General features: G+C 33.3%; 3 protein-coding genes across 4 annotated transcripts; 2 read left to right on the plus strand and 1 right to left on the minus strand.

Annotated features, from left to right (window-relative positions):
- Positions 1-12,128: 12,128 nt before the first annotated feature.
- LOC127904005 (pentatricopeptide repeat-containing protein At2g20710, mitochondrial-like) lies at positions 12,129-12,530 on the plus strand. Its single transcript, XM_052445401.1, has one exon. It carries the CDS (start codon positions 12,129-12,131, stop codon positions 12,528-12,530), a length of 402 nt encoding a protein of 133 aa, XP_052301361.1.
- Positions 12,531-12,533: 3 nt separating this feature from the next.
- On the plus strand, positions 12,534-13,873 carry LOC18103015 (pentatricopeptide repeat-containing protein At2g20710, mitochondrial-like). Its single transcript, XM_024581387.2, has 3 exons — positions 12,534-13,261; positions 13,514-13,554; positions 13,623-13,873. The coding sequence occupies exons 1-3, from the start codon at positions 12,534-12,536 to the stop codon at positions 13,871-13,873; spliced, it is 1,020 nt and encodes a 339-aa protein (XP_024437155.2).
- A 5,987-nt stretch (positions 13,874-19,860) lies between these two features.
- On the minus strand, positions 19,861-22,784 carry LOC18103016 (E3 ubiquitin-protein ligase RMA1H1). Of its 2 annotated transcripts, none has more exons than XM_024581449.2 (2): positions 22,612-22,784; positions 19,861-20,833 (listed from the first exon to the last, which is right to left on the minus strand). In XM_024581449.2, the coding sequence occupies exon 2, from the start codon at positions 20,696-20,698 to the stop codon at positions 19,997-19,999; it is 702 nt and encodes a 233-aa protein (XP_024437217.2). In that variant the 5' UTR covers positions 20,699-20,833; positions 22,612-22,784; the 3' UTR covers positions 19,861-19,996. The 2 variants fall into 2 exon arrangements, with proteins under 2 accessions (XP_024437217.2, XP_006377349.3); XM_006377287.3 differs by having other exon boundaries at positions 19,861-20,722; positions 22,612-22,782.
- Positions 22,785-25,519: the final 2,735 nt, after the last annotated feature.

Raw genomic sequence — 25,519 nt, forward strand, 5'->3', positions numbered from 1 at the left:
GTATAATTTGGTAATTTTATATTTTAAAAGCATAGCATAATGACTAGACTACCCTTAATATCAAGATTTTTCAAACTAGCATCCAAAGATTTTTTTGTATTTTCAAACAGGTGTTTTACTAATTATCAAGTTGTTCCGAGGGGGATTTGGTCTTTTAATAAATATAAGAATTATTTAAATAATAAAAGTGGTTAACACGTTGATGAGTGGGTGATTCCTACACCTTTCGAACAACATGTGATGCATTATGTTGCGTCTAAAAGATGCCTCAACCCGTCATGATCTTCCATATAGTGTTGTACATTTACACACTGGCGCAATGGTTGGGCTTTAATGAACTTTTTTCTTCTCCTTTTTTTTTACTCTTCTCTTTGCCAAAATATAAAGGTGTTTTATTTATTTTTATATCTAATTTGGTTCTCATTATTTTGAATGCTATTTCTTTTGCTTTTTTATCTTTTTTATTGATTTTTTTCATCAATTTTATCCCATATCAGTTGATTTTATCTTATTTTTATATCAAATTTGGTCCTTATTCTTTTGATTACTATTTTTTTTCTAATTGAATTTTATTTTTGACCCTTGGTATTTGATTTCAAGTTATTTTTATATTAAATTTAGTCTTCATTCTTTTTATTGATATTTATTTTGTTTTGGATCCTTTTTTATTGCATTTATTTTTCAATTTCATCCATTAATATTTTGTTGATTTAAAATTATACTTTGTTGTTTTTTAAGGTTTGCTTTCTATAGGGTCAGTTCAATGCTTATGACTAGGATCACAAGTTTCAAAGGTTAATACGGGTTAACTTTGATTTTTTTAGATCATTTTTGAAAATTGATTTTTTTGAATCTTATTATTTCACATTTGATTTATTGGAAATTGATCTTTTATATATATACTTTCATTTCTATAGGGTTATCACAATCATGTGCTCATGGTTACATGGTTAATAGGTTAACTTGGATATTATTATTTTTTCATTGCTTTTTCTAATTAATTTATTTTTGAGCTCATCATTCATGTGCTCATGGTTACATGGTTAATAGGTTAATTTGGATATTATTATTTTTTTTCATTGCTTTTTCTAATTAATTTATTTTTGAGCTCATCATTCAATTTTTTTTTTGTTTTTTTTTTATATTTGAGTTTTATAGTTTTATTTAGTTTATTTTCAATAAGATTTCTCCAGTATCATGACCTTGTTGTAAATTTGGCATGTTAATTGGATGGCCTTGAGTTAAATATTTTTTACCTTTTTTATGTTGATTTTTTTTGTTAGTTTATTTTTTATTATTATATATTTTTTATTTAAATTATTTAAACACTACCAGAAATTCGCTAAATAGCAACGGATTTACCGACGGAGTATGTCTGTCGGTAATTTGAGGTTGAAATTACCAACGGACACTTTTTCATCCGTACTTCAGTCGGTAACTACCGACAGAAACTTTTCGTCGGTAGTTACCGACTGAATTACGGACGGAAAATTTTCCGAATTAAAAAAAAAAGCGGGTCGCTGACGTGGAGGTTTTGGCGGGTTATTTTTTCTGACAGAATCACCGACGAATTCAAAAAGACAGCCCGTACAGTGACGTGACCGGTTTGCCGTTTTAAATTGCTGATGGAATCACCGAGGGCTTTGAAATGGCAGATCTGTATGGTGACGTGTCGATTTTTCCGTCAAAATCACCGACGTACTCACCGACAGAGTTTCCGTCGGTGAAACCGTCGGAAAAGGTTAATATATGTCAGCTCTGCCGACCCTCTCCTCCCTTATTTCTCCTTCTTCTTCCTAATCCCAACTCTCCCAATCTGCAAACAACCAGCCCACCCTCCCCCACAAACAAAAATCTCCCTCATATCAGCACAACAAGTTATATTTCTTGAAGTTTTGTGGTCACAGCATCCGTGTTCTGATTTACCGACGGATTTTATCAATTTTTGTAAGTAATTCTATCTTTTTAAATTTTAACATTTAATTAAATGTCAGTTTTTTTTTAGTATATGTATTTTGTTAGTAGATGTACATGTTTTATTGTTATTTCTCAAACAAACTTGTAGTATATGAATGTATAATTCTATACCTGTTATGGTTTGTTTTAGATTTTGTAAGATTGTATTTGTTTGTAAATTGTTAAAACTTTATGGAACTACCAAAGTACATGTGCTATTTTGAAATAATTAATAGCTTGCTTAATGGGTCCGTTTAAAGTTTTATCAATGGTATTGCGGAGTGATAATTTCTGTAAATTTATATATTTTAATTTGTATGGACGTTGATAAATGATAATGAATATTTAATATTTATAAGAAGTTGTGATTGGTTTGTTGGATAATCTCGAGGTAAAGTAATATTTTTGCAAGTTTATTTACCTAACTTAGTTAATTAATACATGATGTCATCATAATTTTATAAAGGTTCGATATAAGTCATGGATGATTGTTCATGGATGTATCGAGATTCACTCCAAGAATTGCGGAGGATGGATTATTGTAACGGGGTTCAGGGTTTTATTAATTTTGCAACATATATTCCCAGAAATTTTACTGGAGGCGGTATTAGGTGTCCATGCAAGAAGTGTCAAAATAAAAAGTATCTGCATCCAGATGTTGTAATGATGCATCTTCTACACAAAGGGTTTATGAAGAATTACCAGTGTTGGTATGCATATGGAGAAGTATTTGTTAGTAAGAGGAGAATGGAAGAAACGGTGGTTGGGTCTAATTCTAGTGCTAGCAACGTGCATGAAGCGGCAAATGACAACACTAATCCTTACAGAAATATGGTTATGGATGCAATGAGAATGAATCAAGGTAATGTCAGTCAATGTCCAATCGTAGAAGAAGAACCTAATGCAGATGCAGCTAGGTTTTTCGATTTGTTGAAAGATTCTGACGAACCATTATGGGATGGCTGCACGAACCACAGTAAATTATCGGCCGTAGCACAGGTGTTCACCATCAAGTCAGATCACGGGTTGAGTGAGGCCGGGTATGACAAGATTATTGAATGGGCAAGAAGCATTTTACCTAAAGGGAATAGGCTGAAAGAGAACTTCTATGCTGCGAAGTCCATGATGAAACCCCTTGGTTTAGGATACCAGAAAATTGACATGTGCCCTAACTTTTGCATGTTATACTACCTTGAAAATGCTGAGATAACCGAGTGCATGACATGCGGGCATTCCCGTTACAAACCTAGAACTGGCAGGGGAAAGACTCTAGTGGCATATAAAAAACTTAGATACTTCCCGATCACACCTAGACTGCAGAGGTTATTCATGTCACCAAGGACTGCTGAGCACATGACATGGCATCAAGCACATGATGCGGTTAATGGACTGATGGTGCATCCTTCTGACCGCGAAGTGTGGTAACTCTTTAACAGTGTGCATCCTCACTTTTCAGCTGAATCAAATAATGTGAGTCTTGGGTTGTGTACAGATGGAATCAACCCATTTGGGTCATTTGCTGCTCCTTATTCTTGTTGGCCGGTCATACTCACAGTTTATAACTTGCCACCGGGAATGTGTATGAGGCCGGAGTTCATGTTTTTATCTACTGTCATACCCGGTCCAAGCAGCCCGGGGTGGAATATAGATGTTTGTCTTCGACCGTTGATTGATGAGTTGGCGCAGATGTGGTCCTCCGGAGCTCTGATTTATGATATATCGAGGAAACAAAATTTTCTTATGAGGGCGGCTTTGATGTGGACTATCAATGATTTTCCAACTTATAGAATGCTTTCTGGTTGGAGCACGCATGGGAAACTCGCATGTTCATACTGCATGGAAAACAACAAGGCATTCACGCTAGCAAACGGAGGTAAAGCTTCTTTTTTTTACTGTCACCGTCGCTTCTTGCCACTTAATCACAGGTACAAAAAGAACATAAAATATTTCTTTGTTGGCAGAGTTGAAAAAGATGTTGCATCCCCGCGTCTTTCTGGTGAAGAATTGCATGATGTTGTCTCAGAGTACGGTGACATTGTGTTTGGCCTTCAATCAGGTAAGCAAAAGTTTCCTGGTTTTGGTTTGACCTATAATTGGGTAAAGCGAAGTATCTTTTGGGAGCTTCTTTATTGGAAGACCAATCTGCTCCGTCATAACCTTGACGTCATGCACATCGAAAAGAACATGTTTGAGAACATTTTCAATACCGTCATGGATGTGAAGGGGAAGACAAAGGACAACATCAAGGCTAGATTGGATATAGCTTTATACTATAACCGTAAAAATATGGAGTTAGTTTATGATGAGTCACGGGTCGCAAAACCAAGAGCTAGCTTCGTGTTAGAGAAAAACGCACAACTGCTAGTTTACAAATGGCTTAAGAGTCTGCGTTTTCCGGATGGACATGCATCGAACATATCAAGGCTGGTTAATATAGAGGACTGCAGATTGTATGGAATAAAGAGTCATGACTGCCATGTGTTTATGCAAACACTCATCCCATTAGCTTTTCGTGATTTGTTGTCAAAGGGAATATGGGATGCACTCACGGAGATCAGTCATTTCTTCAGAGATATATGCTCCAGCAAGTTGAATGTTGATCACATTGAGAGGCTTCAAACGAATATCGTCGAGACACTATGCAAACTTGAGATGATATTTCCTCAATTATTTTTTGACTCAATGGAGCATCTCCCTATACATCTACCATTCGAGGCAAAAGCTGGAGGACTGATCCAATATAGATGGATGTACCCATTCGAACGGTTAGATATTACAGTTGCAATGTAATTAATATATAAAAGTATTTTCTATGTTTTTCTTAATTGAAAATACTTGATTAATTCAATCCATGTACTTGTTTAATCTCAAGAAAAAGGTTAAGAACAAGGCGCATGTTGAGGCTTCGATATGTGAGGCTTATATTGTCGAGGAGATCTCAACATTTATCTCGTACTATTTCGAAACTCATCTGAGAACGAGAATCAATCGCGTTCCATGACATGATGATGGCGGTGAAGTGCCTTCCAGTGGGAACTTGTCAATATTCTCCAATACTGGACGACCCATACCTAAAAATATCGTAAGAGGAAGATATTTATCGAAAATAGAGTTCAAACAAGCACACAACTATGTTCTATTTAACTGTGATGAGCTGAGACCTTTTATTCAGTAAGTTTATATATGTGTAATACTAATTAAACTTTGTGAGTAATATACTGTTAATTATATATTGTAATATCATACACTTACTATCACTTGCAGGCAACATCGATAATATTTGCTCTCCAATAACTCACAGCTGACCGAATCCCAGATCTTTCAATTACAAGATGAACAATTTGTCACGTGGTTCAGAACACATGTAAGCACTATCACAAACTCATTCTAACTTGCAAAATTACTGTACGTATGCATGTCATTACGAGATTCTCGTTCATTTACTGTTTATTGATGTACATTACATACAAGGTTTATCAAATGGAAAGGAGTACGCCTAAGTCATTGTCTTTACTAAGCCTGGGCCTGAAAGAAAATGTAAGTGCTACAACGGGTATTTTATCAATGGATATGTTTTCCATACTGAAGAATACGGGCAAGGAAAAAAGACATACAACAGCGGTGTTTGTGTTAAGGGATCCACTAGTAGTGAGTTAGAAGTTTACTACTATGGTATATTTGAAGAGGTCGTCGAACTGCAATATCATAACGAGCAGAATATAGTGTTTTTATTCAAATGTTATTGGTATGACACGACTGACAGAGGAATCAGAGTTGATCTGCACTATGGTCTGGTCGAAATCAACTCAAAAGCTAGACTCCGCAACATAAACGATGTCTTTGTTTTCGCAAAGCAATGTCAACAAGTTTATTACACATACACCCCTTCATTTAGAAAGGATCGATCAAGAGTTGATTGGTTGTCCGTTTTAAAAACGAAACCCCAGGGTCGTGTCGAGGTTGTTCAGGATGAGAACGAAGACACAAGTGTGCGAGATGAAGTCTTTCAAGTTAGTGAGTTGGTTGAACCATATTGAGTTGCTCCTTCGATTGAATTGGAAGAAAATTCAAATTTTCATGTTTTCGATGATAGTCTTGTTGATGTTGACGTAGAGGAGTTGAATGTTGTTTTGAGCTCTAGCGGACAAGCAAATGTCGATGAAGAAGATGATATCTGTATTGAAGATTGCGATGAAGGTGATGACAATTCAATTGATGACGAAGAAGAAGAAAATTCTGACTAACAATCAAAATGAAGCCCTGTGTAAAACCCTTTCTTTCATGTAATTTAGATTATGGATGATATATTTTGTAACACGAAATATTTATTACTTGAAATAATTACTTGAAATGCCACAATCACGAAATAATTACTTGAAATAATTATAGATCATGGATGATATATTTTGTAACACGAAATAATTACTTGAAATGCCACAATCACCGACGTCCATACCGACGGAATAAGTCCGTCAGCATTTCACAGAGAGTTCAAAAATAATTACTTGAAATGCCACAATCACCGACGCCCATACCGATGGATTAAGTCCGTCGGCATTTCAAAGAGAGTTCGAAAATAATTACTTGAAATACCACAATCACCGACGCCTATACAGACGGATTAAGTCCGTCGGCATTTCACAGAGTGTTCGAAAATAATTACTTGAAATGCCACCATCACCGACGCCCACACCGACGGCTATAAGTCCGTCGGTAACTTGTCAGCGGGTCAATATTACCGACAAAATTGCCAATGGACTGTGCGAATTCCAAAGGGGCGTGCATTAAATGCATATCTGACCGCGTCATCTTCCTGACGGAATTATCGACGGACCATGAAAAATATGGAGGGTCATTAAAAATTTTGGTGCGAAATTCAAAAAATACCGACGGATTTTTCACACTTTACCGACGGAATAAATTAAAATAATAATTAATTTTATTTTCGTTGGTGAATCCGTCGATAAAACTGTCATATAAGTTCCAGCGACCGCCCCTTCAGTTTATTTTTTCTTCTCCTCAGTTTTTCACCTTAAATTTCGATTCTTTTCCTCTCCGTTCTTCAAAGTTTTCACCTGCAATCTCTAGCAAGTTTTCTTATGAATCTTCATCAGTTTAAAAGGTATGTGTTTCTTCTATTTCATTTTACTTTAAGGGTTTTTTTTTGCTATTTTGTTTTGTTATGTTTTTTGTTTTGGTGTATTTTTTGTAATGTAGATAAAGTATTGAATTCAACACATTATTAAAGTAAGCATATTTCATTCCTAAAGTCTATAGTTGTTTTTTTGAATTTATTAAATATTTTTTATTGTTGTATTGGCATAATTATTATTAGTTAATTTGTTGAATATTTATTGTTAAAGTTGAATTTACCTTAGAATTAGTAGTTGAATATGTTGGAATAATTATTAATTTTACTCTATTATTGCATGATTTGTGTTTAATTTTTTGCATTTATTTTGATTGTTATTCTAGAGATTTTTTTTAATTTATTGTTTTGTTGTATTGGCATAATTATTGAATAATTTTTTGAATTGTAATTGTTAATGTTGAATTTACCTTAGTATTAGTAATTGAATATTTTGGAATAATTGTTAATTTTACTCTATTATTGCATGATTTATGTTTAATTTTTTCCATTAATTTTAATTGTTAGTCTACAGTTTTTTTTTATTGAATATATTTTATTGTTGTATTGGCATAATTATTGAATAATTTGTTGAATTGTAATTCTTAATGTTGAATTGTAATTCTTAATGTTGAATTTACCTTAGGATTAGTAATTGAATATGTTGGAATTAGTATAGACTGGGTCAATTGGTTGTGGCTTTTGTTAATATGTGCATGTTTGTGGATTTGGGTAGTATCCAGTATAGGGGAGGTGCTATCAAATTTTTTTTAACATTGAATTTAATTATATAATTATTTGTATAAAATTGTGGAGATGCGTAGAATAAAAACCAGAGCTGGTCGCTCACGTACGGTCGCAGCTAGTTCGTCTAGCAGCGTGATGATATTTCCTTAGGTGCCTCTCAAGAAGAGGCACCTACACCACCTGCGCCGTCAACCGATGCTGCCTCTTTCAGCGCTACTTCACAGCACAGAGGCAGGGTGCCTTCGCAGCAGAATCAATTTACCCGTAACTACGAGGCACAGTGGAAGGACGATCTTTCAATGTAAGTTTGTTAAGGTTTTATTTTTTTTAAAAAAAATTACAACATAATTTATGAAGTAATCACTATTTAATTTATTTCATTTATTTTCAGATTCACAAACATTGAGGTCGCCCGAGTAATATCATCGGCGTTTAAATCGTCGATAGAGATTTCATTGTTTCAATGGAGTCAGATATCCAAGCATCCTGAATGGATGCCTCAAATCAATGCATGGTTTGACAGATTTCAAGTTGGTGTTAATTTATAATTTTCAGCTTATTTCTAATAAATTATTAATATAATTGTAAATAAATTATTATTTTTATTTAAACTTATTTATTTATACACAGCACAAATTCTGCTGGGACAGTGAGCATAACACTGTTGTGAGGAGGGTGTGGGAAAATCACGCGGCAACTAGGTAAAATAAAAAACAATACAAGATTTTTTTTAGACAAAACTTTATGTTTCAAAATGTAATTTTTGGTTGCGTGAAGTAGGTTGCGTGATTTTTGGTATGAAGCACAAAAAAGAGGAAAAAAACCACGAGAGATAGGGGTTTCCAAGGCTGGAACGATGTTGCGGTTTGGAGGGATTTCAAACCGATATACATCCTGGAAGATATATGGCCGCACTATCTTGAGCACGTGACGTCTGAGTGGTTCACACGACGCTCACAGTCCGGTGCTGGCAACCGGAATCGGCCAATTCATGGCTCGGTGACAACGCACACTGGCGGCTCCGTTCTGTTTGCTGCACATGCGAAACGGATGGTAAGATTAATTTAAATGAAATATATCGTTAAATTAAGTTGTTGTTAATATATCTTTTTTCATTATAGGCTGCGTCTCTTGGACGTGAGCCGAGCCCGATGGAGTTGTTTGTGCAGACACACATGCGGAGTCAAGACCGCCAAAAGGGGGTGCAACAGTTCGTTGATAACCGTGCTCAACATTTCGTGGTATGTTTGTTCAACCATTTTATTTTGTAAGTTATTATGTTTATTGAATTGAATATGATGATTACTTTTTTTATTTTCAGGAGACCTATAATAATCGGTTGAGGGAGAGATACGGTGATGATATTTTGACCCATCCGGAATTCGATCCGGATTTATGGATGGAGGTTGGATCGTCAGGTGGACCCGATAAAAATCGGGTTTACAGGCTCTCCAACACTACGGCCGACAACTTGCAGTCGACCCGTAGTGTTTCAACCGTTGGGAGCTCCCAATCTAAAGAGTTTGTGGCCTTGCAGCAACACACGGCTCAGCTCACCGACAAATACGAACACCTATCAGCAGAGTACGCACAACTCAAAGCATCTCATGCACAACAAAAAGCGGCTTATGAACAACAAAAAGCGGCTTATGAACAGCTTCGCGAAATGGTGATGAACATGACAACATGTAGTGGAATATGTGCGCCTAATCCTTTTTGGCCGTATAACCACCAGCCTCCTCCTGCAGGATCTCCTCCTCCTCCTCCAGCTCCACCTTTATATTAATTTCTAATAAACATTATTTACCTTTAAAACTTCATTTAATATTTTTTTTTAAACATATTCAGTTTGTAATGAATATTATTTAACTTTGATTTTTTTTTGATGTTCAATATAAATTTTATTTGCATAATTGGTTTGTATTACCATTAATTTATATAGTTTTATATTATATATTCTAAATAATTTTTTAAAAACAAATTTAGAAAAAAAACTATTACCAAGGGTTTTACCGACGGAATAAATCCGTCGGCATCTGACAGTAGCATTCCCGACGTATTTACAAACGGATATATTTGGTCGGTATTTTAAACATTCACCGACAGCCTTACCGACGGACTTAATCCGTCGGCATTTGACAGTAGCTGCAACACTTACTGATGAATTTACAGACGGATATATTCGGTCGGTATTTCATACACTCACCGACAGCTTTACCGACGGTAAGTAGCCGTCGGTAAATCACGATATCACCGACGGAATAAAAATCCGTCGGTATATTTCAAACGGGAATCTTTTTTTTGGCGCGCAAATTCCGTTTGTAAAACCATCGGCAAATGGTTTTTTTGTTTTTCCGACCAATATAGCGACGGAATGGGAAATCACCGACGAAGGGAAAGGCGACGGACAGAATCCGTCGGTGAAGATGTCGGTAAATAAATCACCGACAAACTTCTAATCACACACCGACGGAATGTTTTCGTCGTTAAAACTGTGAAATCTTGTAGTGAAATTAATTGAGTCTATTAGACTCAGTAAAGTAAATAATCTTGAGTCTCCAAATATTTTTTTTAAGGAATTTATGCTTCACCTTAGCATTTTTTTTTTATGTTAGAAAAAACTTGGCCAGCTGCAAAGTAATGTGACCCCTTATCTCGTTGTTCTTGTGAAGAAGATTCAAGGAGATGAACAACCTCTCAATTTCCCTTTTGGGTGCGTATTTATGATCTTCCTTTAAACATACGATCGATAGGAAATATTCAGTGCATGATATAAACAAAGAAGGGTACTGTAGTAATTCACCTCGTTATAGAGTTTCCATTGATGTTAACCATGCTTATAAAAAGTTATTAGTGATCTAAATAAAAAGAGTCTAATAATGTCAATTCATATTAATTATTTGTTTAGTATAACTACATTAATGTAAAGCACGTAAATTCCATAAACTTAGAACCAAGGTAACACCTTAAAGCACAATAATCATGATCCAATGAATTTATATAAATTTAAACTAAATTGTTATAATAATACTTACTTGTTAAATCACGTAAAATTTGATTTCAATGAAGATTATTTGTTGTTGCGAATCAATAATTCATCTTTAATATTTCTTGCTCGTCATTAACATAAATAATTAAATGTAATTAATCTTATAGAATTCCAACAATACCACGTTAATTAATTAATTACATTACTTCTTGAGATCTACGAATCAAGGAAACCAATTTCAAAAGCTCCGTACAAAATCCAAACTTCAGCTCTAAAATGATTGAAGAAAAACATAGTAGAACATGCTGGAAGAAAGTAGAAAAGACACATGTTATCCATCTCAAAAATTTCTTTTCCATCGCTAGCCTGAAATCCTTAATCCCTAAAGACTCATCTCTTAAATCCCAACCTCTCACTCTATTGCAAATCCCATTTACGTTCATTCTTGATCGATGGGTTAGTCAAGGCAATTCTGTAACAAAATATGAGTTGCAGCAGATAATAACGGAGTTGAAGATTTACAAGCGTTTCAAGCATGCCTTTGAGGATCCACATTTCTCTAGTCCCTTTATTTTTATTATGATTTTTACTTTTACTTTTGGTATTGGATTATGATTTTTTGTTTCCCAATTTTTTTTTATATGGAAGGAAATGATTTATTGAAAATAAGTAAAAAAGTGAACTTGGTGTAGAATTCATGTGGTTTTCACTTTTTAGATGATGATCAGGGACTAAATTCTGTTGATTGCAACAGATGGGGATGCAAAAATGAAATTTTATTGAATTTGTGAAGTTTGAATGACCCACTTGAACCATTGTTGTTTTGTTATATATAATAAAAAGAATGAGACCTTGATCTTTTGTTATTAAACGACCAAATCTTATTACAGATTTTGCCAATCGAAGCAAATGGGCCTGTGAAATTAAGTAAGTTAGTCAGCTTGTAGAGAAGTATGTATACTTGTAAGTTATTCTGTGCCTGTGATTGTTTATGGTCGATTTGGATTGGTTATCTTCTGCCAACGAGGCTGTTGGCATTTCGTGGAACTCTTGACATTATAAAAAATTGATCTTTTTGCTTGGAGACAGCTGCAAAATTGACGGGGAGGTTGAAAATGCAGGTGGCCTCATCCTGATACAATGATTTGCAGAGATATTTTATTTTCAAGGCAGAAGTTGTTCAGAACCTTATAGTTTATTTGCGTAGTGGATATGTTTCTAAGTCATGCTTGTTTCCTCATCCTCTTTATTTTGATTTAATTTTAATTTCTTTGTTCTTGCTGGATATCTCACCGGATGAGCAACAGGATGTATTTTCCTCTTTCGTGCAATGATATAGCAACCAGGATGAACTTAATCTCGAGGGTCCATGGCATTCAAGAAGCAGAGAAATATGCTAATGCCATCCCACAGAAGTTAAAAGGGTTTATGGTTTATACAGCTCTTCTCAACTGCTATGCACGTGAAAAAGATGTGGAGAAGGCAGAGGCAACTTTTAAGAAGCAGACGGACATTGGGGTTATGAGGTCCCCTCTAGTTTTCAATATATTGATGTATCTTTACTTCCAGACAGGTAATAATGAGAAACTAGATGCCTTGATGTCCAAAATGGAATCAGAGGGCACTCCATTTGACCAATATACTTTCTGCATCCGCTTCGCTGCATTTGCAGCTGACTCTGACAATGAGGGAATGGATAAGATTCTGTAAAAAATGGAGTCAGATGGGGAGGTGGTTGGAGATTGGAATACTTATTGCGTTGCAGCAGATCGGTGCTTGAAAGCTGGGATAATGGAAATGGCGATGACAATGCTGAAGAAACTTGAGGGACAGATAACTGAAAAAACAAAGAGTATTGCATTTGATACTCTCCTGAAGTTGTATGCCAGAAAAGGAAATAAAGATGAGTTGTATCGTATCTGGAAATCTGACGAGAAAAGGGATAAAATCTACAATAAGGGCTATATGAGCATGATAAGCTCGCTTTTGATGTTGGATGATATTGAAGCTGCCGAGATGATGTTTAAGGAGTGGGAATCCAGGGGATTATCCTATTATTTCCGAGTTCCTAACATATTGATTAATGCATATTGCAGGAATAATCTTTTAGAGAAGGCTGGATCCCTTATAGATCATGCGATGATGAAAGGGAGTGAACCTTCAGCTGATGCATGGTATTCTCTGGCAAGTGGGTATCTTGAGGTTAATCAAATCCCCATGGCTAAGGAAGCTATGAAGAAAGCAATCTTGGTGTGTCCGGGATGGAAACCCATCAAGGAAACTTTAGCTTCCTGTTTGGATCATTTGGAAGGGAAGGGAGATCAGAACAAAGCTGAAGAGTTCATAGAATTACTGAGAACTGAGAATGTTTTCTCTCCAGTTGCTCACAACAGATTGCGGACGTATATTAAGGGTCTCAAATCACAATCTGATGGGCTTCTGTAATCTGATAGGTTGAAATATGTGGCATTGTTTGAGGGGAAAGGAACAAATGATGCTAGACAACTCACTCAAACTTTTAATTAATATTTCATTTGATTATGTGATTCTATAGGGCCATTGATTGGATACAATCTTGGTAAAAATAGGGCTTCTAGCTGATGTGATCTGCTCTTCCAACTTAACAAAAAAACGGAAGCTTAGGTGATATATTTGGTAGCTAAAGGGATGTATGAAGATGTTCTGCGCTGAAGGATAGCAGGTAGCTTCAAAGCTGACACCATGCAATCCTCTGGTATGCAAAGGATGGATGCTAATGCAGATACGGAACATAACCAATTCATCACAACTTAGGCTATGCAGGTATGATTCTGGTGAGTGGTGGAGGAACCGTGTTAGCGGGGACAATCCGATGGCCTCTGAGGCTGCTTCTGGAGTTCTGCCGTGATGTGGACGATGCATGGGAGGACTGGAGTAAGGGGTCGGCTTATTTTGCAGTGCTAGAGTTTGGAAATGGGCCAAAGGCCCGCCATTGGTCTCTCTCTGCATTTCCTTTCGCCTTCTTTTATGCAGAATTAGAGAAGAAGATGAGTGACCATGATTTTGGATACTGATATGACCAACATTGAAAAGAAAAGGAAAAAGAAAAAGAAAAATTCGTTTGATCATGAAATAAAGTCCCAATATCCTATGAAAAGTAAACTCCTATTAAAAACATAAATTAAAGGTTTCCACAATCAAAGAGACTTTAATTATTTCTTCCATATCATGACTTGGTACAAGTTTGGTGAGGTTGCATGATGAACTACGGAGAGAGATTTTGAGTTCAGATCTCATTTTTATTGAGAAACATGTGTGAGTAATTCTCATGAACTATATCTATGGAGCATTTTTCTCAAAAAAAAACAAGATGGGCTCTCACTAATCCACAGGCTGCCATGGCTTTTGTAAATATTGTTAAAAAAAGACCTCATGGCTAACACTGAACACGTCTGAAACAAGCATTCCAGGCAGAGTGGCAGACAGGCGCCTGCTGGGAAGTGGAAGTGGCCTTGCACTAAAGGCAGAATTGGAAAGGTATTTGTAGGCCTAAACAATCATCACTTTTGTTTTGTAGCAAGCCCAAGTTGTGTATCAAATTTCGTTCTCTCTTCCCTCTGTAACTTCAGAAATGATTGGCCATTTTGAGGGGCAACTCAAATTCTGTGTGACTTTTGCTTGCATCCTTCAATTTTTAAGATCTCAGTGATCCAAAAAAACTAATTTATTTTCCTAGAGTGGATAACAAACAATGAAAAGAGAGAAAAGTGAAAAACACTTGGACTCTTTCCAAGATATACATGATTTTGTCGGGGCAAAAGTGTTTTAAAAAAAAATTTAATTTTTTTTATTTTAAATCAGTTTATTTTTTGTGTTTTTAGATGGTTTTAATGTGCTGATATAAAAAATAAATTTTAAAAATAAAAAAATATATATTATTTTAATACATTTTCAACTAAAAATCACTTAAAAAAAACCGCTAGCACATACTAATAATATATATGCCCTTCTCGATGAGAATTCTTGCTATCTCAACTTTGTTGATGTTAAAAACAAAACACAAATCTCAGCTTTTAATGACTCGATGAGATTGATTGTGTGTCTGGTATATATATATATATATAATTTTTTTATATTTTCTATATAGTATATTAAAATTATTAAAAAAAATAATAAAAAACAGCAGAATATTATTTTTTTTCAAGTAAAAAGTAGCAAAAAAAAAATAGAGGCTAAGTTAACGAAAACACTAACTAATTAAAGCATAAGGTCCCGCCATTAGATAAACGTTTATTTCAAGTCCAAAAGTCTGTAACCCACAAAAGGGGATAGATTTGCTTACTATTTGTATTCCGTATTTCGGTGGAAATTAAATGCCATCAGCTATGGATCACCGTTTTCCTTTTCTTTTCTTTTCTTTTCTTTTTTTTTTTTGTTGCGAAAAGGGAAAATTAAAAACTAAATAAAATACTCACTTATTTCTTATTAAATTCAACGTTCAGAAACAATTCATGTAATTGAAAACAAGAATAAAAGTTATATGTTGGAAATATATTATCATTACATTTAAATTGATTATGATAAAGAGCATGTTTGGACTGCTACTTTTTAAAATGTTTTTTACTCGAAAATATATCAAAATAATATTTTTTTTATTTTTTAAAAATTATTTTTGACATCAATGTATTAAGATGATCTAAAAACACCAATAAAATATTAATTTAAAGTATAAAAAAAATTAAAAAAAATAATTTTTTTAAAAAAAGCTTTTAAAATATAAAAACAAGCTAAAAAATAATTTCATCCTATAACCGCACAAATCATCGTAATAACACCACTACAATTATTTGGGGTGAGAAGAATATATGTAAATTACTCTTCTTTTCTTGTTGTTTTGTTTTTTTCGTGCTTGGCTATGAGTTAAGATCACGACTCTACAGAACTACAATTATGAACTTCAATTATTTGCAGGCATCAATCAAGATAGACAACGCATACAGAGGGGTAACGCGTAGACTTGCAAGTCAAATTGCTCGAAAGTTTTTTTGGGAGCATGCACACGTAGACGAAGAAGATGAGTTATAGCCAAGTGACCATGGAGGGATTCCAAGTCAAAAAGCAAGTCTATGAAGCTTCGTTTTTAGCTTGGCATGGAGAAAAAGGAAGAGGGAGGCCTAACCAAGTAATAAAGACACCACATCCACTGAAAAAGAGATGTAAAATGAAGCTGGTGTCATGTCCATTCTGCAACATCGACCAAAATGAGTGATCATCATGGTGGCAGCCACCAGTGCTGGAGGCAGTTGGGTCAATTGTGGCTAATTTCCTGCAATCTATCATCATCATCATCATTCAATTTGATAAACAAGATTCTATTGTTCCTAATCCAACGCTTGCATTAATTTCAATGCTTAGTTTCTTGTCAAAAAGAAAAAAAAAAACTTCTTTAATTACTCTTCCATCTGCCACCCTTAGAGGAAGGTAATGGGGTGACGATGATTTGTTAACCATTTAGGCTATGGCAGTGGGTTGACGACAGAGACAGAAAAGCTTAAATCATAACGCAAGCTATACGCTCATCTGCCTCTATCATGTCAAATCAATTTAATTTTAAATTTTAAATTATTAAAATTTATATTATACTCAAATATATTTTCAAAACTCTCTAACAACAATTTGTTTACTAGAAAGTTTTTTTTTTAAAGTAAATTCTGAAAAATTAAATTATTTTTTGATGTTTGGAAGTGTAATGAAAAATAAGTTGAAAAATAATTTCCAGTGTTTGGTTATGTCATGAAAATTGAGCTGGAAAATAACTTATTAATATTTTATTTTTCTCAAGTTTATTAAAATAATGAGGAACAAATCTTACAGATTAAAAAGTTGAATGAGAATGAAATTAAAAAAAATATAATTTCATAAATTATCTCAAATAAAATAAATAATAATAAAAATAATAGAGATCAAATCTAAAAAATTTAAAAAAAATAAAAGTTGAAGAAATTAAAATAATAATAATTAACATTTCATAAATTATTTATTAAAAAAATAAGTAACAATCAAAAGAATGAGGACCAAATTTGATAAATAAAAAATTTCAATAAAAAAATAATGAGAAAAAAGCAAATAACAATTATAAAAATGAGGACCAAAGTTAATATAAAAATTAAATTTTAAGAGATGAAATTGAAAAATAAATATTCAAAACAAAATATATATATATATATATATATATATATATATATATATAGCAATCAAAAGTTTGAGGACCAAATTTGATATAATCAGCAAATAATATGACATTTCTAAATTTTTCACAACTTCCGGAAAGTGTTTTCCGCCCAAATTTTTCAGGAAAACACTTTCCTGGAAACCAAACTAAATTTTCCTTTGACTGAAAAGTGTTTTCCGTTGACTAACTTTTCTAATGTCAAATAAACACAGGAAAGTTTGGAAATGGTTTCTCGGAAATTGAATTCCGGGAAACAAACATAACCTAAATTTAAAACTTACACAAACTCATATTATTTTATTTTTAATTTTTATCAAATAAATAGAAGATGGTGAAATTTGAAATCGTGACCGCTTGGTTTTTTAATATAGTATCAGAGCTTTAATGACCAGGTAGTCACGAGTTCGAATTTCTCCGTCCTTATTTATTTGATAAAAATTAAACACAAGGTAATATGAGCTTGTACAAGTTTCAAGTTCATAGAAATTTCACTTAAAAAATATATTAAAAATAATATAAATTATATCTTAAAATCTTACCTATTAATTTAAATTTTTATATTAATTCTTCAACCCAGCAACTAGCCAGCCATGTACAAATGTTTTTGTAACTTTCAATCACAAGGCATTGGTGCTTCACCAGTAATCGATTATAGGTAACGTAGAGGAAAAGTGATTTGCCCAAAACACTTGATCTGTGTCCTTTTTCTTAACAATCAATTGGAATATTGTGCTTTCAAGCTATGCAAGGCAGAAGCCGAAAGGGCAACTTGTTTTTTCTCCGTCCCAATTCTATTTTTTTAAAAGAAAAAAAAATAGCTGTAATTAAAAAAATCGACAAAATAACACTATTTAAAAAAAAATATATATATATATATATATATATATATTTTTTTTTTTTTTTTTTCACTTTGTGGTCGATTTTTACTAAATATTGCGCTGTTCAGAACAGCTGGTTTGTCTTCTCACTCACAAATTAAGGTTGGGGCAGGCTTGATTAATTAGGGCATTTTGTGTTTGATTATTGTGGTGTTTTTTGCGCTTCCATGCCCAATACGCAGCACCTACTTCTCCTAATACATCAGCTCCGTATCAGATCCTCGTTTGACTTTCTTGCTGGTACGAGTTATTAGAATGATATATGATGAACTCTTCTCTACCTCTCTGATTTTCTTTGAGTGGTGATAGAAATCAACATCCTTGAGGTATTATTTACAAACCAACATTCAATCCACACTCCACATGTTTGATAATATGTCTATGAGAATTGTCTTTGCCCCGACCTTTGCCCTCTCTTTCCCTTTATAAGTTGATATCTTATTATTTGATTTAATTTAATTTTTATATTAATTTTAATTTTAATTTTAATTTTTATAATTGTTATTTACTTTTTTCTTATTATTTTTTTAACTAAAATTGTTTATCATTCATATTTAGTTCTTATTATTTTCATTGTTATTTATTTTATTTGAAATAATTTATAAAATTGTAATTATTATTTTTTAATTTCATCATCTTTCAACTTTTTTATCTGTTAAATTTTATCTTTATTATTTTAATTATTTTAATTTTTATTTATTTGATTTGAGACAATTTATAAAATTAATTTTTTTTTTCAATTTCATTCATTCAACTTTTAAATTTATAATATTTTTTTATTATTATTTTAATAAACATGAAAAAAATATTAATAAATTATTTTCCAGTTTATTTTTTATAATATAATTAAATATTTTTTAATTTTTTTATAATACTATTAATCATGAAAAAATAATTTATTTTTTAAAAAAAATATTTTATGAAAAAAAAAAAGTTATAGTAAACAAACGATGCATAAAGCAGAGATAAAACTTTTACTTTGTAGGCTTCTTTTTTTTATTTCTGTCATTTCATTTATTATTAAATAGGGTAGCCAATAGAGAGCGTACCAGGCCTGCCTAAAGCTGCAGGCCAGGTCACATCTGTCCATGAAGGCGACTCAGGGAGCATTTATGAGGTATATGTTTGGTCCCTTGGTTGGGGACGTAATTGAGGATGGTCAAAACCGTCTAGCAAGCACCGGTTGATCCAGGCAGCTGGACGGCCAACCTATCCGAGTTAGTGAACGGTAGCGGAGGGCCCTAACTCACCGGACACAGCTTGCCGGTACGTACATGATATTTTCTACGGGTATCTGGCAGGCTTCTGTCTGTGGTTCTGGCGCCATAGTTCGTGTATGGCCTACAAGCTGGTGGCCTTTTTTTGCTTTGCAGGTGTCTTTCAGCGACGTCAGTAATGGGCTAATGGCTGGGATACTTCCACCCAGTTGGCTCTTAAGGCAACGATTCCCAAACTCGTTTTATAAAAAAAAATATTTATTTTATATTTTTAAATTAGTTTGATGTTTTAATATTAAAAAAATAAATAATAAAAATATTATTTTGATATATTTTTAAAAAACACTTAAAAAACCACTGTTTTAATATATCTAAATTATAACCTCAATATAAAGACCATCTAAATTATAAGCTCTTGATTGGGAATAAAAGTTTTTTTCAAAAAATTAAAATTTTTTATATACTATTAAAAAAAACATTTTAAAAATTAATTATTATTACAGCAGAGTACCTGATTGGGAATAAAAAGGACAAGCTATCTTCAGAAGGCGAAGTCAGTCTCCTAAAACTAAAACTGCAAGAAAGCTGCCATCAGGTCTAGTAGTGACATCCATAGCATTACAACTTATGATGGAGCAATAAGATTCAGATTTACAATCTGCATATTCAGCATTATTTCACATGAAACACTGTTCAGGTTCTTGCCATGGATATAATTGATTAAAAGGCATGAATTTCCAGCAAAATATGAAGATCAATTCATATATATATAAATATAACTGAACCACGGATGTTTCATAAACTCGGATCCACTGCTCTTTACAAACTAACTATCGAGGTGAACAATGGAGAATAACCTAGTTCTATATTTCAAAATACAATGAGGCATAAAAGAAAGCAACAAAAGAGAAAAATGGAGATTCTATTCAATGACTTGTCTGCCATCAGCTCATGCCTTCTCAGCCTAGGGCTACCAGTACCCATTAAGTGATACGAGTTTGGAAAGGGACCGAAAACCCTCGCATACACCATCTCTCTGAACATCCCAACAACTGGTTGCTGCAAACCGGTCATTGTAGGGTCTCCAAGATTAAGCAAGGGTGATGGGGAAGCCTCTTCGAAACTGCCGTATGGATTAGCATTATAGTTATGGCTCCGGTAAGGATTACGATATGGAAGCCGCTGGCCGGTGTTAGATGTGTTTGACACCACGCCTTGAGCACCACAAGCTGAAGGTCTGGGAGGAATGATCATGCCCCTGTATGGTGTCTTGCCTTCAGCTTCGGTTGAGCCTTGGCCACGGCCATAGAGGGGAATCATGGTGGTGTGAGATATATCAGCCTTGCAAACTGGGCATTGCGGGTGCTCATCAGAGGCAAGCGAGGCGCTCTGGACGTGGAGCCACTTGTAGATGCAGGGCCAGCAGTAGAGGTGGCCACAGAGGGTGACTACTGGCTCATGTGCAAAGTCAAAACAGATATTACAGTCGAAACAACCACTGGGATTTTCCGAGTCAGTTGCCGCACTTGAAACTGATTTCCATCCCTGGGTAAAATATTTCTCAAATTCCATAGATTCTCACGTTCTCCTTTAACTCTGAAATAGGCGAGAGAAATCAAACCATATCAGTAACAAAATTCCCCTCGTTATCCAAGTTCAAGTACCTACTAACTTATAACCTTCGAGTGATACAAACTCTGAAACTCACTGTTAGGAAGGGGAACAGAGAAAGAATACAAAATCAGTAAAGATACCACTTGCACGTATAAGCATATAAAAACATCTAGATAGGCACAAGATATATGCCAACAGCAAGGCAATTATGATGGCTGAACTAGAATAAGTAAAGGCACCAAACAAAAGGTCCCCATGGCCCACCCCACCGTTTAGTTTTCACACCAAAGGCCAGAGCTCCAAAAAACGCAGGTTAAAGGACCCCACAACTTTAGATTTCTTATCAGATAAGGACTCTACCCTAGCAATAATTAGAAGTAGAGCGTGAAACTTATCCATTCCTGGTTCCCATTTTGTTTTTCGTTCTTCTATTCTCGGTAAAATTCCGTTTTAAAATTTCCCATTTCATATCTCTTGAAAAAGCAACGGCGAAGCATGGCTTTCACCAACACATTTGAATATTTTGACCTTCCAGCAAGAAACTTCGCAACTTTTCAATGAGAGACGTTAAAATCCATCCTTCTAGATTAGCACCACTTTCTAAATCTTTGTTAGACAATCAAATAGATTAAAAAATAAAATAAAAATTTCGAAGACAAAATCTAACCAGGAATGAACAAGGATAAGTTCAAGAAGAGCCCAATTCCTCGCGCTCGCACACACAATTTTTTTTTTTCAAGGCCAAGTGAAAATGACTACAAATGAGTGAACAATCAGCAAAGACCGTCTCAAATATAAAATATATTTAAGAAGTCGAATCATATAAATCAGATATTCAAGCATTGGATTCTTGTTACATCATATGATCAATGACAGACAAAACCACAAACAAAAAATAAAACAATTTTGCTTTCGACAACCTCAAGAATTCAGAGAGATGACAACTTCAAGACAATCAGTGCTTTTATGTCAAGGTGATCGCTCGCATCAACAAAGAAACTGAAAAGAATAAGATTAAGTTCCTTTCTAGGACCGATCTTCACTTCAATTAGGAACGACACAGCATCTCTAGAACTAAATAAATTATGATTATCCTTGAACATCCATCCAGCATACCTAATTACCAGACTACCAGTACCGGGTCCATTACGAACCGCCATAATTTTTCACTATTGATACTTTCATCAACCACCAATCATCAAAGCTATCACCACAGGCCCATTTTAAGCTCAACCAATGAAATTTTTTTATGCGCTTTGAAAATGGGAAACGAAAAAACTGTAACGCACACAAAGATGATTGCATACAAGGGGAACGCCCATTTGTAAGTTCGCAGAGAGGGAGAGACGGCAGGATAACAATGGTTGGATGACCATCAATGTCCCAGATGGTCAAATGTTTCAAGATTTAGTGTAATTAACAATATATGAAAAAAAATTCTATATAATTGTAGTTTTTTTTTAAGATGCCAAGAAAAGTAGTCGAATTGAACCTCAAAAATGTTTAATTCTTCACGTCCACACTTCGAACCTTCAAATTTAAAGCAGATTTTACTACTTTTACACACACAAAAAAAGAAGCAAATTTCCCACCCTTATTTTTTTCTAATTAAGCTTAAAATTTGCCAATTTTCCCTCATTAACCTTGCCTTTCCCCCTCCCTTTCCCAGAAACCAAACAAAACACAAGATAGAAGACAAAAAGGGGGAAAAAAGAAGAAATAACAACAAAACTCAGCCAAATTAACGAGATCCAAGATCCAGGACACAAACACAACTCAAAAATTCAAACAAACAGAGAAATGAGGCATTAAGAGTAAACAAAGAATAAAAAAATTCATGAATCCTAGAAAGCTGACTAACCAAAGATTACCTGAAAAACAATTAAAGGCAAAATAACAGTGTGTTGTTTGGCTTGATTAAAATAAGAGGATTCGAGGAAGCTTTAATGGAGATTTTGCAGATAACAGAGAGACAGAGAGATTTTTGCGAAGGGGACTGGTTAAGCGTTGTTGCCGGTGTGGGGTTTATATAACAGTGCCGGGAATCTAATGTCCCCTGTTTTTTTTTTTTTTCTTTTATATGTTTTTATTCTTCAGTTTATTTATTTCTATCTTTTTTTATTTATTTTCTTTTCAACTATTCGGTGGGGGGGTTTAACACATGTGGATCCTGCCTCGATGTTTTCCATTCCCTCCTTTAACTCTATAAATTTAACCTTTAAAGATATTATCTAAAAAATAAATTTTTTTATGAATTTATTGAATTGACGCAGAGACTGCGTATTTAAGATCATTTAAAAAGAAGAATTAGCGTGCGTTGAGGTATAAAATGATTAAAAACGACTCCCATTTAATTAAAAAAATTTATTTTTATTGACAAATTAAGAATCTTGTTATGGTGCTGTATCATGCAGTCTTAAAATAAATAGGGTTTTATTTATTTTATAATTTAGATTCCTTCTTTTTAGATTAGGATTTCTAATTTTTATTTTCATATGTTTTTAAAATATATTAAATTAATATTTTTTAATATTTATAAATGATTTTTATATGCTAGTGTTAAAAATAAATAAAAAATCATTTTAAAATACAAAAATATAAAATAATATTTTAAAAATTTTCACATCAGAGTATCAAAAACAGAATCCATTTAAACCTTCTACCTGTCATTTTAGCCAATCTCCAACAAAATCAGCCAAAAGTTACCAAATAAAAAAGCTTGTTGCGTGTATTATCATCACCAATCCAGAATTTGTAAAACTATGTGAATGATTTGATTATTATAGGTCCTGTTTGTTAAAAAAATTAAAATTTTTTTGTTTTGTTTTAAATTAATATATTTTTTGGTATTTTCATATTATTTTAATACGCTGATATCAAAAATAATTTTTCAAAAATAAAAAACAATATTTTAATATATTTTATAATAAAAAATATTTTAAAAAATAATCATAATCACACTTCCAAAAAAAAATTTTAAACTTAATTAGTAGAAACTTCTAGCTAGATGCATATGATTAATTATTGCATAAGAATTTGACCCTGGGCCTCCATTCATTTGATATTAAACGGTGTGTTTAGTGAGGCAGTTAAAAGTTTTATTTTTTATAAGTATCTGTTTTTTAAAGGTGCTAATCTAATGTTTTTGCAAATGTTTTCAGTTTTTCTAACATCCTTGTATTATAATCATTCAAAAGGATATTTTAAGAAAATATTAATTTGATATTTTAAAAAGCATTAAAAGCTGCAATACATGTCAAATAATCATCTCAACCTAATAGCTTAAACTGTTAGGTGAGGTCATAAGATATGATTTATATTATTCTCTAACACACCTCCTCGAGTAAAAGTCTTTTGAGTCTGAAACTTGTACAAACTCACATCACCTTGTGCTTAATTTTTATCAAATAAATGAGGAAGGTAAGATTCAAACTCGTGATCGTTTGGTCATCAAGGCTCTGATACCATGTCAAAGAATCATCTCAACCTAATAGCTTAAGTTATTAGTTGAGTTTCAAGATATAATTTATATTATTTTTTTTATAATATATATTAAATATGAATTATGCGATTGATGTAACAGACCAGATCCTCTGAATTTTTTCGAGTGGAGGAAAAAAAACTAATTTTGTTGAAATAAAAGAATCATAATTTAAATGGAGACCTTGTCTATTGAATTTGACAAAAACAACCTGAGAAAAAAAGGGTTTCGACGTGGGTATTCTGGCATGGAATCGATGGCCTGCTTCTAGAGAAGCTTTACGTGTGTTTTGTAGTTAAAATAATTTAAAATGATGATTAATTTTCATTAGTAGTCGGGCAGCATGTTCCTCCATCCCCGATTTGATTGTTTTTATTGTATCTTTAAATTTAAACACCAATACTACAAATTGACTGAGTGTAAGAGAAAACACAAAAATACAAAGTAAATAAATTGGATTTTTTAAAAAACAAATTAGCGGAGCAAATTTAAAATGACAAAAAACTACAAGTCAACAAAAAAATTGATAAAATAGTATAGTCTTAGCCTTTCTCAATTATGAAAGGTAACATTTTAAAGATGTTGATATTCCGAAACACGATAAAGTATCTTGTTAGAATTCAAAACATGATAAGTTAGGTTGTGTTATTATTATTATTATTATTTTGCTAGTTTTTGCATTTACGGTGAAACAAACACAGGAAGTTATTTAGCAACACATTAAATTGTATTTTATGTTGCGGGGTTGATTACAAAATTGAGTTTGAAGCGTGGTTTTTACAAGTTTTTTTAATCGAGTTTTGTAAAAAATCCTAAAACCCTGTTTGTTTTTGCGTTTCAAAAGCGTTTTTGAAAAAATTTGAATTTATTTTATTTTTTTCTCTGCTTCAAATTAGTTTTTTTATATTTTCAGATCATTTTGATACGCTGATATCAAAAATAATTTTTTAAAAATAAAAAAATATTATTTTAATATATTTTCAAGTAAAAAACACTTTGAAAAACAATCGCAACTACGCTCTCAAACACAACAACCAAACATTTTATACATGTTTTTTTTTTATCACACATAGGTATTTGTTTACGCGGTAGCTTCTGCTTTTAAAAGCTCTCCGCGTAAACATATGTTTGGTAACATCAAAATGTAATTGATTTTTTGTGTGGGACCCATGTTTTTTTTTTATTGAAACGCCGATTCACGATAAGCAGTTGAGAGCTGCTTCTCACGTCTGCAAACCAGGTGAATATAATTCACCCGGGCATTGTTCGCGTGAACAGTGCCAGGTGAATTTCACGTG

This window comes from Populus trichocarpa, chromosome 11, assembly GCF_000002775.5.
Source record: "Populus trichocarpa isolate Nisqually-1 chromosome 11, P.trichocarpa_v4.1, whole genome shotgun sequence".
Taxonomy (NCBI): domain Eukaryota; kingdom Viridiplantae; phylum Streptophyta; class Magnoliopsida; order Malpighiales; family Salicaceae; genus Populus; species Populus trichocarpa.

Excerpts from the sequence above, each read along its gene's own strand:
- LOC18103016 (XM_024581449.2), bottom strand. The coding sequence starts at position 20,698 with ATGGAATTTGAGAAATATTTTACCCAGGGATGGAAATCAGTTTCAAGT.
- LOC127904005 (XM_052445401.1), top strand. The coding sequence starts at position 12,129 with ATGTATTTTCCTCTTTCGTGCAATGATATAGCAACCAGGATGAACTTA.
- LOC18103015 (XM_024581387.2), top strand. The coding sequence starts at position 12,534 with ATGGAGTCAGATGGGGAGGTGGTTGGAGATTGGAATACTTATTGCGTT. Across the intron at positions 13,262-13,513 it reads TCACAATCTGATGGGCTTCT|GATAGCAGGTAGCTTCAAAG; the intron begins GTAATCTGATAG and ends TCTGCGCTGAAG. Across the intron at positions 13,555-13,622 it reads TGACACCATGCAATCCTCTG|GTATGATTCTGGTGAGTGGT; the intron begins GTATGCAAAGGA and ends TAGGCTATGCAG.